This window comes from Dermacentor andersoni, unplaced genomic scaffold (assembly GCF_023375885.2).
Source record: "Dermacentor andersoni unplaced genomic scaffold, qqDerAnde1_hic_scaffold ctg00000041.1, whole genome shotgun sequence".
Classification (NCBI taxonomy): Eukaryota; Metazoa; Arthropoda; class Arachnida; order Ixodida; family Ixodidae; genus Dermacentor; species Dermacentor andersoni.
In genome coordinates, this window is record NW_027314754.1 from 841244 (window position 1) to 857165 (window position 15922).

General features: G+C 42.8%; 1 protein-coding gene across 1 annotated transcript in view; it reads left to right on the plus strand.

Annotated features, from left to right (window-relative positions):
- LOC129384597 (neprilysin-1-like) overlaps nucleotides 1-15922 on the plus strand; it is a 53590-nt gene that overhangs the window by 17154 nt on the left and 20514 nt on the right. The window contains exons 4-7 of the mRNA XM_072285758.1: nucleotides 1195-1307; nucleotides 8486-8544; nucleotides 12025-12106; nucleotides 13830-13897. Of these exons, the coding sequence (XP_072141859.1) occupies nucleotides 1195-1307; nucleotides 8486-8544; nucleotides 12025-12106; nucleotides 13830-13897 (322 nt within the window). The remainder of the gene's footprint in view (nucleotides 1-1194; nucleotides 1308-8485; nucleotides 8545-12024; nucleotides 12107-13829; nucleotides 13898-15922) is intronic.

A 15922-nucleotide genomic window follows, 5' to 3' on the forward strand; every position in this document is an offset into this window, starting at 1 on the left:
GTACCTTTACTATGGTACAGGATCTACGTATCAGCTTACACATAAGCACACACCACCATGGTGCCACTGCAACATGGCCGCTATAGCGAAAAATAGCACGCGACTTCCTCCACACTTTTTTCCTAGTGCGGGCTGGGTAAGGCCTCTTAGTTTTTCCTTTCCCCCTGCTATAAGCTAAGCCTTTTATTGCGTCCCTCTTAAGAAGGTGGTGGTCCGGCTTTCCTATCGGGACATCATTTCCACTCCAGCAAATATTTGTTAAGCATCTTTACAGCTCGAGGAGGTTCAAAAAATATTTTCAAAAATTTTCATTAAACCACCTTGGCGCTACCCGGCCAGCCCTGGAGGGTGCGTTCGCGGAGATGCCTTTTCGCATGCGCGACAGTTGCTGGGACAATGCGCACCGCCAGTGCAGTCGCAACTGTTCCAGTAGTGCGAAATATTGAATTTACTTCAAGCTTGGTGCCGCCGACGTGACGCAGCTAGCTTCGGTCGGCGAAGTTAGGTCAGCCGAGTATACGCGACACTAAAGCTCACCCTGAAAAGCTTGTATGACTTGACGTGACTAAAATGCATAAATTTGAAGACTGGCTAAGAAAAGATGGTAATTGCCTTATATTTAGACCTGAGAAAAAAGTAGTTAATTGTTGCCATGCTTAGGCTAAGGGTTGTCTCTCTACCAAAATGTTGGATCCTCGAGCCATTTGTTAGTGGGCCTCAAGAAGTGACAATTGTTGCTGCCATGAATAAAATACGTTTAGTGTAATTTGGTATACAACCAATTATTTGTAGCCTTTGGCATAGATAATATGCTTCTTATTAAAAATTAAAGATTGGCCATAACGTTTTTGCTGGAGGCACGACACAGAGTACCACTCCCGTGATTTATGTGACACTTACAGTCTAGACGAGCAGACAACGTTTCTGTAAACAGCTGCAAGAAAGGCGATAAACATAAGTGGCTAGAAAACATAAAGAAATAGTGTAAAGTTACCAACAGTATACATTTAATGCTATGGTGCACGGGTATGTGTTTAAAACCTTGGCTTTCTTTATCTTGAGCGCCCTCTTCTATAAACCCCACAGATATGTGTTGTAAGACTGCTACCGACTGCTCGGCCAATGACTCAGGCAATCAGGGTCTCGATGGCAACTGGTTATCCACAGCAAAACGGTGGTCTTCGTTTCTTCCAGATACCCGACCTCAAGCCCGATAGTACATTTCCGAAAATGATGCAGGCTATTACTATGAAAAAAGACAAAGTTATGATGAAGAAATTGGGCAAGGCCTATGACAAGGACTCAGAGTAAGTATGTACAGATAGCGCGGTAATCTTCCAAGAGAGGCGAGGTGTAATAATTCTACTCATCTACGAGAGGCAATAATTCTACTTCTACTATTCTACTCATATATGCAGCAGGTGTTTGTGATCCACACACAAAGAACAATATTGCCAAACTTGAGAATGTGCAACGCCAATGTGTCAGGTTCATATATAATTTTCATAGTTGGAACAAATCCCCATCAGCCCTTTTGCTAAGAGCCAATTTAGAGCCCTTATAAATAAGACGACACCAGGCAAGAGTAAAACTGTTCCACTTAATTTGCCATAAGCAATTTGGAATGAACAAAAATGCATATTTCCATTCAATTACCCAGCGACAAACCCGTTCTTTCCATTCAAAGAAGGTAAGCGGGTTCTTGTGCAGAACAAATGTGTTCAAAGCCTCATTTTTTCCGAGCACAATTCGCACATGGAATACCCTACCTGCAAATGTGGTTGAGTGTTCGACGGTGTCTTCTTTCTTGAGTGCATTCCGCAATAGCTAACGGTGCTTCACATTGTCGAGGGATTGTGTTTGTACTTTGCTTTGTACGCCTTATGCAGGTTCTTGTAATGCCGTACTTGCTCGACCAAATGTACATCGTATTCTTATATACTGTGATGCTATGTACCCCCACTCCTGCCTAAAGCCTGACATCCAGGCTGGCAGTATGCAATAAATCTAATAAATAACAATGACCTGCGCAAAATGTTCGAGCGAATTAATTGAGGAAAGTTATTATAATGCCATCATAGAGGCGTACACGTTCTTTGTAAAATAAATAAAATGTATTAGATGAATGCCAAATAAACGAAACAGTCTAGAGAGAATAGTACGCGCTAACAACTGACTCTTCTACTCTGTTTGCAGTGTTGTAGTTCCACTGTCCAACTACCGCCATACATTACAGGATACCGACGTTTATAAAGATTAGCTTGAACTGTGGAATAACGGTTGCAATAATAAGTCCCTGATGCGGACTATCACTTTCGATAAAACGCCGGAAAATTTATTTCTGAACTTTGTTTGCTCTTCTGTATACGTTGTGTGTCCTTTAGACATATAGAAATTTTACAAATCGTTTGTGGCCGTTAGCGTATTAGTACTTCCAGAGATTGATTAATCGAGGCGGCGCAGAAGATTCTCTGCAGATATCTCACTGCATATTGTTATAATATAAAGAAAATCGGCAGAACCCAGCTCACAATGACTGTTGATGGTAATGCATTTAGCATAAATCGATATATTGATACAACGTATTGCCACCATCGAAACAAGTTGTGTATGAGGCGTGTACTACAGCAGACTCCACTTTCGCGCTTCCTAAAAAAAGGTAAAGCCAGTTCCACGCAGTGAAAGCTGTCAAAACAGCGAAGCTAGTCGTTGTTTCCTCAAGTTTCAGCTCGTGTTTAGCTTGATTTTCATGATAGCCGTTTGTCTCGTTGTCGTCGTTTTGCTAGATTCGAGCTTCGGCTCCGAATGCGCACACTCTTCAGCTGCGTGAGGTTGTGACCCCATCACAGTCTATCACACGTCTTGCAGGTGTGGCCGCACTCGCGGTCTAAGAATTCTCTCTTGAACCGTCCATCGTTCCACAGCCTCCGTCAGAGGAATCTCTCTGCGTCGACCTCTGTGCTCGGCCTTCTACTGTCTAACTTGGGGGTTAGCTCGCATCTGGTGGCGCTTGGCTTGCGCTTCCCGTTCTCGTTCCTCGGCGGTAGCGGCTTCCCTCCGCTGAAGCTTTGCTTGCGCTTCTCGCTCTCCAAGGTCGGGATTTGCGCGACGTCGGCGCTACCGCTCGCGCCGAGCGGAATTCATGAGACGAAAGGGTGCTCGCCGGCGAAAGACCCACTCCTTTAAATCACACTCTAAATCATGCTACGAACTTATCCGTGAGACTTTTGCAAAAGGCTTTTAAACATTGTAGCAGTTACGCGCAAGCCGCAAATCCACGTATCAAATTTGTCCAATTTACATGCAATAATTAATGCAGTTTACAGCAATGTAATATGCTTTCAGTGCAAAGTTACGAAATTGTAAACTCTGCGCTTCAAGTCTTTAAGGTTACCAAGTTTTGGGAGTTTCCGGACACATTCAAGGCCCGAAATCAAAATTTTGCTTCCTAGAGTCGTTATAAGGTACCTTTTAATCTAAAATGCTGCACATTTTAGCAGGGGTCGCCATATAAAGGCATTTATATATTTCTGAATGCCGAAATAAGAGTTCCCCACGACCAGTGTTATGCCTAAAAGCGCCTAGTTAGAAGTTTAATCAAAAGACTTTTCCTCCTAGAAATGCACAATAGTTTTCAACGCTGTAGCGGCAGCAAGAACAACAACAATGAAGCAAACATCATTGTGACAACCAGCGGGAACATTACTGATATAACAGGTGCTTCTTCCTATGAGGATTTCTGGCTTATGTAGGCCCTTGCCGTTTTTCTTTATGGGCTACGCGTTTAGGAGAAAATTAAGAGCAATAAGATGTGAACACTAGCTTCACTGAATAACTAAATTATGCTAATTATGCTAAGTCCTTTCCTGTGACCAGCTAATTGAAAAATTCAACCCGAGAAGTTGGTAAATCACGTGAGCTCAGCAGAAATCATAGGACTAGCATCTGTGTCCAGATATCCGGCCTCAAAATTTTCGATGATATATATTGGCATTACAGTTAACAGTTTTCCAAAGCCGTGTCTGTAAAGGGGTGCTGGAGCACGTTTTGAACATAGTAGAAATCATTACCGATCTGTACAAGAGGCTCCTGTGGACATGTGTGACAAATGTTGTTGCGCACCACGCAGCCGGGAATTTACAATCTCTTGTTGAAAACAGCCAATAATCGCTTCCTCTTGCTTCCGCAATGTCATCACACAGTGACATCGGTAGTGTTGTAATCTCAGCGCTGACACCCGTTGTTGCATATGGGTCGCAAGCCCCAAGGGTAGCGTTGGCCTGGCGGCCTGGGGCACAACTGGAAGCATCCGAAGGTCCCGGCAAAGCATGAGTCGACTGGTAACAGAACAACTTGTTTATTCTAACATCGCAAAAGAGCGGGCGGTCAGGTCGACCGAAGTGGAGAGACGGGAGAGCACGTAACTCAACGGAAGAAATCGGAGCCTCTCCCTCGGTGTCCGGGGGCAGCTGCTCTTATACTCTCGGAGTCGAGGGCAAGAGGAAGGCCTCGTGACGAGGCCACGTGACGGCGGGGCACGGACACGCTGAGAGACATGTTGAGACGAGTGTAGTGACTCATCCGCCGAGCAGGCGCCGGTCAGACCTCCTCGCTTCACACTTGGGGAGCTCCTCTCCCCGGCTGCCGTGCTTTGACAAGCGTGGCCACTACCATGCACACACACACACACGCACACTTGAAGACACGTGGCACTGAAACATGCCTGGACGCGCGTGGCGGGGAGGCGTTGCGGCGGCGTCAAACGGGCCAAAATGTCCGCCGCTTTGAACGAAGCCCCGGCGTCCGTTGCATCCGCGCCGGCTATACCGCGCGTCGTAGGCGAAACGTAACAGTAGGAACTGGACTCACATGTGGCTGTTCGCGGATCTAGTCAACGCGAGAACATTCTATAATTGCTAATTTTGAGTTAAATACGTGAAACACATATACGTCTGCAATCTCAAAAGGTACGAAAATCATTTCATCTTTGCACTGCAAGTCTACGCACGACAGTTGCACGTAGCAGGCGCAGCCGCACGTAGTATCCGAAATAGCAACGGCATGCTGCGATGCGTAGACTACCGCGGCCGCTACGGGGTGCTGTGACGAACCAAGACAATAAACCTTTTGGCGCGGATTTGCCTTCTTCACCTCTCCCCTTTGTAGCTTACCACACACTAGCGGAGACGAAAATAGAAAGAAGGCCGCGTGTCAATGCGGTAATTTCCATTTATGATTAAAGTTGCAATTGCGGCATGAGATTCCTGAAATGACGTCCTTTAATAGTGAATCCATTCTATGATTAGTTGGGAAAGTATTGCAGGGTGCCTTTTTCGGTTCGGAAATAACTTAACTTGAATGCCAAGGCATTATTTAGCAGATTTTGGAACGGAAATTCCGAAACTGGAGCTAGTCTTTGGACTTCTATTGAAAGGGGATGGTACCGGATATATTATGTTAAGGTTTTTGGCTAATACTTGAACCTTCACTCGTTAAGAACTATTTAAAGTTCGCCCACCTATTACAGCTTGTTTCTTATTGTCATATAGAAAGGCATGCAAAAAATTTTAGAAAGGGGAATTTAAAAAAAGCAAATGATACTGTTTGGTGGCCTTGGTTGAGGAAGCTTTGAAACATAACTAATGCCACTATAGCTATGAAACTTCTCTCAGGTCTTCTTTGAAGTATGGGCTCTTGACTCTTGACAAATTCATTTCATAATTTCATTCCTAAAATACAATTCTGTTTTATTATTTGACAGTTCACTTAAAGGGATTCATAACATTAAAGTTATCTTTTTATTTCCATCAATGCACTGGGCATTTGTAAATATTTGAAGTTCTGAAGTAAAATATTTATTGGTTACAGAGAAAATGTTCTTTATAGAAGTGAAAACATTGTTTTTATTCAGAAATCGAGCTTCAAAGCTTAACTGCTTGACCATCCCTTCCTTGCTACAACCTGTCTTAGTACCTCTTGTAAAAGAAAAATTTCTATCAATCGTTATCTAGTACATTCAAGAACAGCAACATGAAGAGCGATGTCCGCTCCTCTTTTATGCCAATATTTTTGCATTTCAAATATTCGGAGAAGATAACGAGCAACCTTATGTTGCTTACATTTCTTATCAAAAAGGAATCGATTCAGAAGATGGATCAGCTGCCATAGATAATGCACAGTCAACGTCTCGAGAAAGCATACATAGGTGATGTGTAGCGTCGTCATGCAAGTAACACGATACCTTAACGTGGCAAATGTTAAATTAGCCTTGGTATATAAGTCCATAAAGCAGAAATAATTTATTCACCATTATTCAATTCATGCAACAAGTATTTAAGGCGCTAAATTTCGGGTGACTAGTCTCAAGTGTAAAGGTCCCTTTTTCAGTTAGCTGGAATGTCTAGACTTTATTGACCTGTTCAGCAGCATTATGGATTACCTACAGCAGATTACCGAGGACCTCAACCTGCCATATCTACGGTTAGGTTTGTAGTTTAATACGCAGGAAACTAAAGAAATGTTCAATACCCTGCCAGAAAACAGAAATTCAGATTTAGTAATTAGCCACTTAATGGAAAGAAGGATTTTCTTCTGGGTTAAGCAGTAGTACCGAAATTTCGGAGTGCATGTCGTCGGGGGTCCCAAGTCATGAACTTAGTTTACTGTTATTCTTGAGTCATAACGAAGTAATAAATGCATTCTGCCTATATTGGGCTATGTGACTCATACGTGGAAGACAACAAATGATATACAGAGGATGATAAGGATCACGCAAGCACAGAGTCAACTAAACACGATCACAACGCAAAGCTATAAGACATAGCAATACGACACAATTATATTCCACTGCCACAAAGCATTGTTGATGTTGTGGTGGAAATGTATGCAAAAAATGGTCTCAGTAGGGTACTGTTCTGGGCCAGTTGATTGTCATTCATGATGAGTGTTGCGGTGCGCAAATAATATGTTTCATGAAGAGATGGACGGTGACTTATCAAAAGGCGAGATTGCCAAAACAAGAAAAATGATCTCGAGAGCGACAGGTTAGATACTCTTGAAACCCGGAACTGGGGCGCTATAACGTAAAACTATTCCAAACTTTTCTATTCCAATTCTGCTATCAGCCCTCCACGATTGGTCAAAAACTTTTTTCGACCACCCCCACTTCACCTGTCTGTCACGCGACGTCACGAAAACCGCGATACCTCCCCATCCGATATGATGTGTACTCACTGATTATGCATGATTTGACAGAAGAAAGAAAAACAGTTATTTCTTATTCGACCCCTTTTCGCCATTAGCCCTCAGCTATTGGTAAAACGTGTTTGGGCTCCACCCACTTCACCTGCCTGTCACGCGACGTCACAAAACCGCAAGAACTCACCGCGTCAAAGTGACGTGTATGCGATAAAGATGTATTAATATGCCGAACAAAACTGAATTTTCTTCGGAATAGCCGCAGGCTGCCCCGTTCCGAAAGGAATAGAAGACGGCTGCCGCCGATCGCTCAGACGCTGGCTACTCGCACCTGCCGGATAGCATGGGTGTATTTGCGTATAATAAAACTTCTTGCGTGGCCGTGTAACGTTTTCGAGCATTTTCGGCACGTTTACCCCCTCATTCTGCCAACTCTTATTTGCTGAGGGTCCGTTTTAGCGCCATTCTTGAGCTTCCGTTGCATGCCGCCGCGATTTTCAACCAGCCACCGCAAGCTAAGTAAGGGAAAGCCGACCAATCGTAGCCGCCGGCACCACCCTCTTCATCCGCTTATCGGCTTTCAGTGCAGTGGCTCAGCCCCATCGAATCCCTCTCCACTTGAGCGTTCTCCTCGCCTCTTGTCAGCCAATTAGATACGACAAGCCGCTCGGTGTAGGCAATATTATTCGTTTTTCAAGCAAACAAAAGTGACCTCCTATGAACGAGGAGAGCGTTTGATTGGTCTGTTCAGACAACCCTGTGGGTGACCGCCCGGTGCTTGCGTCGGTGGTTACGCAAATTTGACGTCAGGAAATTGGAATAGAAACATATTGGAATAGTTTTACGTTATAGGGCCCCTGGTGAAGGTATAGGATGGAATAGGCAAGAGAACGACAGCGGTAAATATAAACCCCAATAAATTTTACTGCTTTTACGAAGTAGGCTGCAGATATTTTTTGTGTGACACTTTTGTTTATTTTGGGAGGCGTGGAAGTATTGGGCACATTTATCCGGTTGAGATGAAGCCGTAAGCGGAAAAGTAAAGCACGAACAGGAAATGCTAGAACACAAGTGAAGGGGAGCCTTGGAAACGCCATCTTGGGAACGCCATTATATGCCAAATTTCTGGCGAATTTTATAAACGTATAACTTCCTGCCAAGAGGACATCAATATAAACCTCCACTTTTTAATCTTGGACGCGTGACTATTTCATATTATCAGTGGTTGCCATCGTTGTGTTGATTTGCATGGAACTTGTTGAAATGGTTACCCTTTTTTCTTACGCAGCTGGCTCTTCAGCCTCTCACTGGTAACAGCATTTTACAATCCAAGTGGAAACGAATTTGGTAAGACATGAACCGCTGTATCTCATTTAATATTCTTACCAAGCATGAATCCTCCAAAAATATTTGCGACGTGGCTGCTGGACATTCCTCAAAGATATACCCAAACAGCAGCTCCACAGAACAATCACAGCAGGCATGTTTGAATTTTTTCACTTAAACATTTGCATCAATTCGATAAAGGGGTCATGACACCAAGTTTTTAAGCCTGAATATATGAGTGCGTTCTGTACTCTAGAAAAATTGTATATTATTTTTTTACAGCAGTTCAACCGTGCAGCAGTTTGGCAACACTTACTGGTTAGGAGAGCAACGGCTCCCTCAAAGCAACAGAAGCGAATCTCAAAGGCTACGCTTTTATAAGCACAAAGCGCCAGAAGCGATTGCACAAGCCAGAAATGCGTCACGGTCGCATTTTCAACGGGCTTCTCTGCATTGTGCTGCTTTTATTGCGCGAGTAAAATAATTGCGGGCGTAAATAACCCGCCACGCGCTTTCTGCGCCATTCGTTCCTAGAGTGTGCGGAGGCAGCAATTCCATGTGGTTTTCAACAGTTCCGTAGTCGACGGCGGGTAGTGGACCCCACATTTCCTGACGCACTCTTAAAACAGTTGCACCTTTTGGAGTGTATATTTGCCCCACGACAACAATCGTCATCTGCCTTGCTTGCGTTCCCTTTCTTGAAAACGCCGCACTCGCTACTTTTCTGTCGAGAATACTGTGTCGCGCTGATAACGCGCATGCCGTTGGTGGCTTGGAAGTACCGGGCTCGCAGCGTTAAAGAAAAGGATATGCGGGTAATACAGAGGACGATTATTTTTGTGGGACAAATTAAGGTATGCCCTAAAGGGTGCAAACTTTTTTAAGAGTGCGTAAAAAAATTCATGCAGAATGGTGGTTTCTGCAACCATTGGAGGCAGTGATCTAAAATACAAATTCTCAATTAAAATATCGTTGAGATCCACTGTGCTTTACGTGCATAGCCATATTGATGCCTCTACTCTCAGCTATAACGATAAATTAACAATAATTGGACAGCTATGTAATGGTCGCTTTGCCGTCGGGCGCATAACTGTAACAAGGTAAGGAAACTCAGTCACTTATGAATAAATATCTTTTGAACACATATTTTGAAGTTTGTCTGTAAAAACGTGCGTAAGAAGGTGCCGTTCCCCACAACTTACAATGTAGTCGTTTTAACGTATTCAAAGATGTTTACTGTTCAGTCATTGCTTTTTGGCACTGCAGATTCAAGTGAATTTCAAGCAACTCGAATGAGTTTATTTACAGTGTGCAGAATTTGCATAATAAAGTTACGCACTATGCGTCGACTGAGCCAGCCAACATGAACAATGTATGCAGAAAGTTAATTTGGTATTTTATCAAATATATTTGTACACGCTATTGCTTACAGGTATTTAGCAGGTTCGAGCACAGTTCGGGACCAGTTGAACATTGACTAATGGAAATCGCTTTGCTCGCGTTTTCGTCCTATAGAACTAAGACAATTTCTATCGTTTAGTTATATATAACGGTATAACAAGCGCAGCAGCTTTATTTTTTCGATCTCCTGTTTCATTCATAACTGGCTTGTACTGTCCAGTAGTTGCGCAGCTAGGGCCTGTTTGCCAACACAAATTTACTTATTGGTATAATTAACGAGTTCTTTTTATTGATATTGCAGTCTTGTAAAAAAAAACAATGAAATTTATACGTGTGGAGGCTTAAGAAAATCTTTATTAAGGCTCATTATAATTTTGCATGGAACTCGAGTAGCAATATTGAAACTACAGGTGTTCGCATTATAAGGACGTTTCATATCCGCTGAAATGACCTTGAGCAGCTCTGACAAACAGTCCCTGAGCTAATTATATAATGCATATACAAATAACACAAATACAGAAAAAAGATGGCAGGAGACGGCCGCCTCTGTACTGAATTCGTAAGGCACTGCATGCTTAACGCGGAAGCATCGGGTCAGCTTCCATGGGCTGCAAATCGCATTTTAATGGTCTTTTTTTTGCCCTCTTCTTATTTTTTTTTCAACAATTTAATTTATAAAACCCCGAAAATAATTCCTATTTTTTTCTGCGGGCTTCTTCGTCTGTGAGCTTTATGTGCGAGCAACTTACCGAACCTGTGCCTCTCGCTTCTCTTTATGCTTATCGCTCGTCGCGGAATAAGTGTTATGCATGGTGGACTGCTTATGTAGACCGCATTTTTGTGATTCTGTTCTGCTGTCATGTCTTTTCATTTCTAGCGTGAATTTGATTCTCACCCACTGTCATTAAGAGAAATTTTTGTTGGTTCATCTGAGCGTCTATCATCCTGTCCATGTGATGAGCTGCGAAACATTGAGATAGCCTTAGGGTTTACAAATCTGAAAAGTCTGCTATAAGCCCTAATCTAACTGAAAAATCAATTCCCTATGCGCACCTAGCATTACCAGTAACAAGCAGTAAGGAAACGGTGCTTTTTATGTACATATAGGTCACATTTCGCCTTGTGCAAGTAATGCACCCGAAACGCGATGCACTGTCCAAAGTGGGCTGCATATAGAGGGCGCCTGTCCAAATACAAGAGGTCCGAAGGGGGAAAGTGTTTTTTTCGGCAACCACTCCATGATATTTGATTCGTTTTGTTGAGCACAAAAGAAACAGCACAAATCTAGTGAATATGTGAAGCAATTTTTTTTGTTTAGGTGGGCAACTTGTTGATGAAAAGGGTTCGAAAATGCAAATTTCAAGAGACCAACACAATGAAGTTTACAAATTTGTAACTCAGCAATGAAAAACGGTACACATTCTCTACACTACATATAAGATACCTCTTTAAACGAACAAAATTGATAAGTTATAGATGGCTCTCAAATACATTACAAATATGTGCGTAACCCGCCGTGGTTGCTCAGTGGCTATGGTGTCGGGCTGCTGAGCACGAGGTTGCGGTACTGAATCCTGGCCACGGCGGCTGCATTTCGATGGGGGCGAAATGCTAAAACACCCGTGTGCTTATATTTAGGTGCAGGTTAAAGAACCCCAGGTGGTTGAAATTTCTTTAATCCTCCACTACGGCGTGCCTCATAATCAGAAAGTGGTTTTGGCACATACAACCCTATATTTTTTTTATATATGTGAGTAGGACCTTTGCAAAACCTTTGTAAACACCGCAACACATTAACGTATGATCAAAATGACATACCAAGTTTGTCCGTTTTAGATACTCTGAAAGATTCAATTTACAAAACATCGATATATATTTTTGATTCAGAGGTACCCATTTGTAAATTTCGTGCTTGTCTTCTTTTTTAAACTTACATTTCTTTTTTTTTTAGTATGGGGTTCGGGAGGGGGATTAAGGACTTGAATGAACATTTTGGTCTGTACAGTTACTTGAATTTAACTTTATTTCTGGTGTTTTATTGAAGTTGAGCCAGGGGTTGTCACATAAAAGCGTTTCTCTCTTTTACATGCATTTAAAAAGGTAGCATCAGAGTTGGCCTCGAGCTGCAGCTTTTAAGCTCTGCCCAGAAAGGAAAACTACTCCAGAGAGTATTCAAAGAGCTGTGAGGGTGAAGGAGGGGCGGGCAGGACAGAAACGGGTAAAAAAATTAAAGGAAGGGCGAGGGGATGCGAACGGGTCAGAGAGACAGTTATACACGTTGACTCATGGGCAACAATTTCGCTAAACAACTACAACAGCTTCGACGTGAGGAAGACCTCAGTGGTTTTATTTAAATAAACGCTATGGTTCAGGGAAACGTGCTAGAAAAAGATATATGGTGCACTTCATTTGTTCGTATTATTGCCCTCTGGAAGTGCAATGTTTCGGTACGTGTGGCTAATTATGAATATTTCCATTTACAGTGTATCCTATAGGTGGTCTTCTTTTCCCATTCTACGAATATGGTCTCCCCAAGTAAGTCCGTGTGAAATAGCTTAGACCCCGCACTGAAGAAGAGACTATCGCGTGCTCACATTTGTTCAAGTGCTTGCGTAAACATAAATTTGACGTTCAGGATTGATTATACTTCAGGTATAATCGCTGCAAACCGGCCTCGTATTGTAGAGGCTCTTACCCTATAAAAGAAATGGCACGATCTCAAATATTTTTAAACGCAAAAAAACTATCCCCGCCTAATTGGTCCCAGTCAACGAAACGCTTCTTCGTTGCCTTGCGGCTGCTTGAAGACGAGTCGCTGTCATGGTTTTCTCATTGTAGCTGCAAAAGCCGCTGGTTTCGATACTGACTTCCGGTTAAACTAATACTCATAAGAGACGTTGTAAAGAGCACAAACTGTGACTAAAAGCATTTAGGACAAGACGGGCGCAGCTAAAGAAAAGAGTTGAATATAGATTGATACTACCACCGGCTGAAGACGAAAATCAGCCGATGTAGTACCACCTGCTGGCCCCTTCAGTTGACATGCTTGGTTGCGCCCGTGGCATGTGCGGAAAAATACTAATTAATTGCCTTTCTGAGCGATATGGTTGGCTGCAACACGAGAAACATAACACTAGGCGAAAATATTGAGGAATCAAACAAAAAATTGTTCAATCAATAAAGTGCTTACGCAATCTGCAAGCCTTGGCTTACGCGGAAATTCTAATTGTGAACTTGACAACCATTTTTGTTGATCCATTCATATCTCATATCAAATAAATTTAGCATATCATCGTGTATTAAAATAAGACAAAAAGCTTTAGTGATTTTTGAACACTATTTCTCACGTGAAATATTTGTTTTAGAACCATACACATATTTCGTACGGTTTGTTAGTACCATGTGCCTGCAATCAACGTTGCTTCTCTTGACGCTTTGGATAGATTTAAATGGCAGTGAAATTGAAATATAATTTTAGTGCACTGCATCTTATACCAAAATTCACGACACATTCGCTTAACGCAACGCCATCTTGGATCTTTCTGCTCTTAGCAATGATTCAATCTTCAAGATCCTATCAAATGATCGGCTTAAGCATTGTCTCCCGTCCTATCAAACTGCAGCGGCACAACGACTGAGTAGGAAAGCAATTCTTAGCAGGAATTCTATAGTGGAAGCAACATTTTCTCTTTAGTGCACTACAGTGCGCTTTTTGATTACGTCGCGCAAAGGAACAGGCGCATTGTGAGGCGCTTGACGACTTTATATACAGGTGTTACTGCGGTAGAGACGCAATAAAACGAAGAAAAAAGGTAGGCGCTTGGGCGTTCACAGTAAACACTTAATAAATTCTTCACTTGATCCGCAGCAAATACTCATCCTCATGTTCTATCTTTACCCACTAGGTCATTGAACTTTGGAGCGATTGGAACAGTGATAGCACATGAAATAACTCACAGTTTCACTGGGAGAGGTGAGATATATAGGTCTATATATAGAATATGAATTCTGCAGATTCATTACAGATTTTTAGTATGTGAAACCACGGTTTTATCACCTCTTTAATTATACTGGGTACGGGACTAACCTTTCTAAGTTTTAAGGAATGTTTTAAAGATTGCCTGATGCAGGTAATACAATTTTAGTACTTAAACTGGATTATTCAACTAATCAACAAAAAATCCCAGATAACTTCCTAATGAGGTACTTTACGGCACATATTGCAAGCTACAAATCATAGCCGGCGAGTTTGCAAGGAGCATACACTTGGAATGAAACTCCAGGTTGACACCAGCTTGTAGTTATGCGTCATCAAACTCGTCGTAAAGAAGCTCCATTTACGTTTTCAACAAAGCGCTCTTTTATGAACTGAAGCACAAAATTAAATGGAACCCTCATACATTTCATTCAACACTTTGGGGAAAATCACGGAACTGCATGCATGGTGTCAACCCGGAAACGAATTTCAAGTGGGTAGCGTTCGCAAGCTCAGCGCATACAATTCGTAAATTGTAGTATCTGCCATAAAGTAATTCATTGAGACGTTAATTAGTCAATTTTTGTTAGACAGTAGCATATTTGTTTCGATTTATTGTGCTAGCAACGTCCGCCTCTTCGAATAACCGAGCTGACCGACACGAATTATACTATCTGGCACATGCGATTTTTTAAAATTTCGTAGAACTTAAAAATGATCGCTCCGTAAACCTACTGCGGTGCATCAGATTATTTGTGCTTTTTACATATCTAACTGGTTCACACGTATTGTTTATGCACTGCACAGGTAAAACTTAATGGCATGTAATGTTTTTGCATATGCACTATCTCATTTACAAGCTGTGCCAAAATGCAAAGAGCAGTTCATGCAAACTGACAATGAGGCATTCACTCGACGCCATCGTTTTGTGAGGAAAAAGGGGAAGTTTGATGTCAGCCTATTCAAGGCTACTGGAAAAAACAAAAAAGGAACTGGCAGTTTCCCCAAGAAGATGAAGCATTGATTGCAATGCAAATTATCGGACAATTATGCAAATAATGTTATTGGTTTTAGAAGCTGTGTACACCACTGTAAACATTCGCTTGCTGACTAATTTAACAAGCTTGATGTCACACGTACACAGGCAAGCATGAACACATCTCACGCGATGACCACGGACACAATCTGTCAGAACGCTGGCGTGATGAAACAGACGCAAGCAAATTCCTCTTCGTTCTGGTTCTCGCTTCAGTGACGAACTTGGAACGCAAGAACACAACACACACGAAGGCATTAATTACTTCGGGTCTCATGGTTGTTTAGCCGTCAGGCTTTCGAAGCCAGCATAGATTATGTATACGGCTCACTTAGCTGTGTAATGCGCAGCCGCAGCTGTAGTAGAGACCATATGCGCGCTAACTAGCCTCCTTCCTCCCTCTCCCCTCCTCCTAGGGCGCACACCCTACACGCTTTCCTCCCTCGCGTGCACCAGTAAACGCCACCACACCAAGCCGTCATTCTTGTCGATTCACCTTCGTACGCTTTCTCTCGCACCACATGCGGGGCGCTGCCGCGACCTGATGGCTCTTGGACTAAATACGGAACCTCACGGCGCCGCTGACGGCGAAACTTCAACTGGGGTATCCATATATTTGAAGAAAAAAAAAGAGGCACGCCCTTCTGCCTAAGTCAGGCTGCAATTGGAGCGAGTGTGAGCGCCTCTAGCTAAATCGTGACCGCTCGCTACCAGGCGGGAATGGGACGTGTAGGCGTCTATGGGTGACGGCGCTCCTAGTGCATTCCTGGCGCTCTTTACGGAGAAGCTGTAGAAAGCTACCCAGGATCGTGTCCTGGGGGGAACTAGCTTTTGCACGATTTTAGCCACTCAGTACCCATTCCCAGAACTATTCTCCAACGAAGTGTTTAAACCATTAGATAGAAGACCAAATGCGTCTCTTTGCTACTCAGAAGCATTTTCGCGCGCATCAGAAAGTTATACGGGTATGTCCCATTTCCCTACAA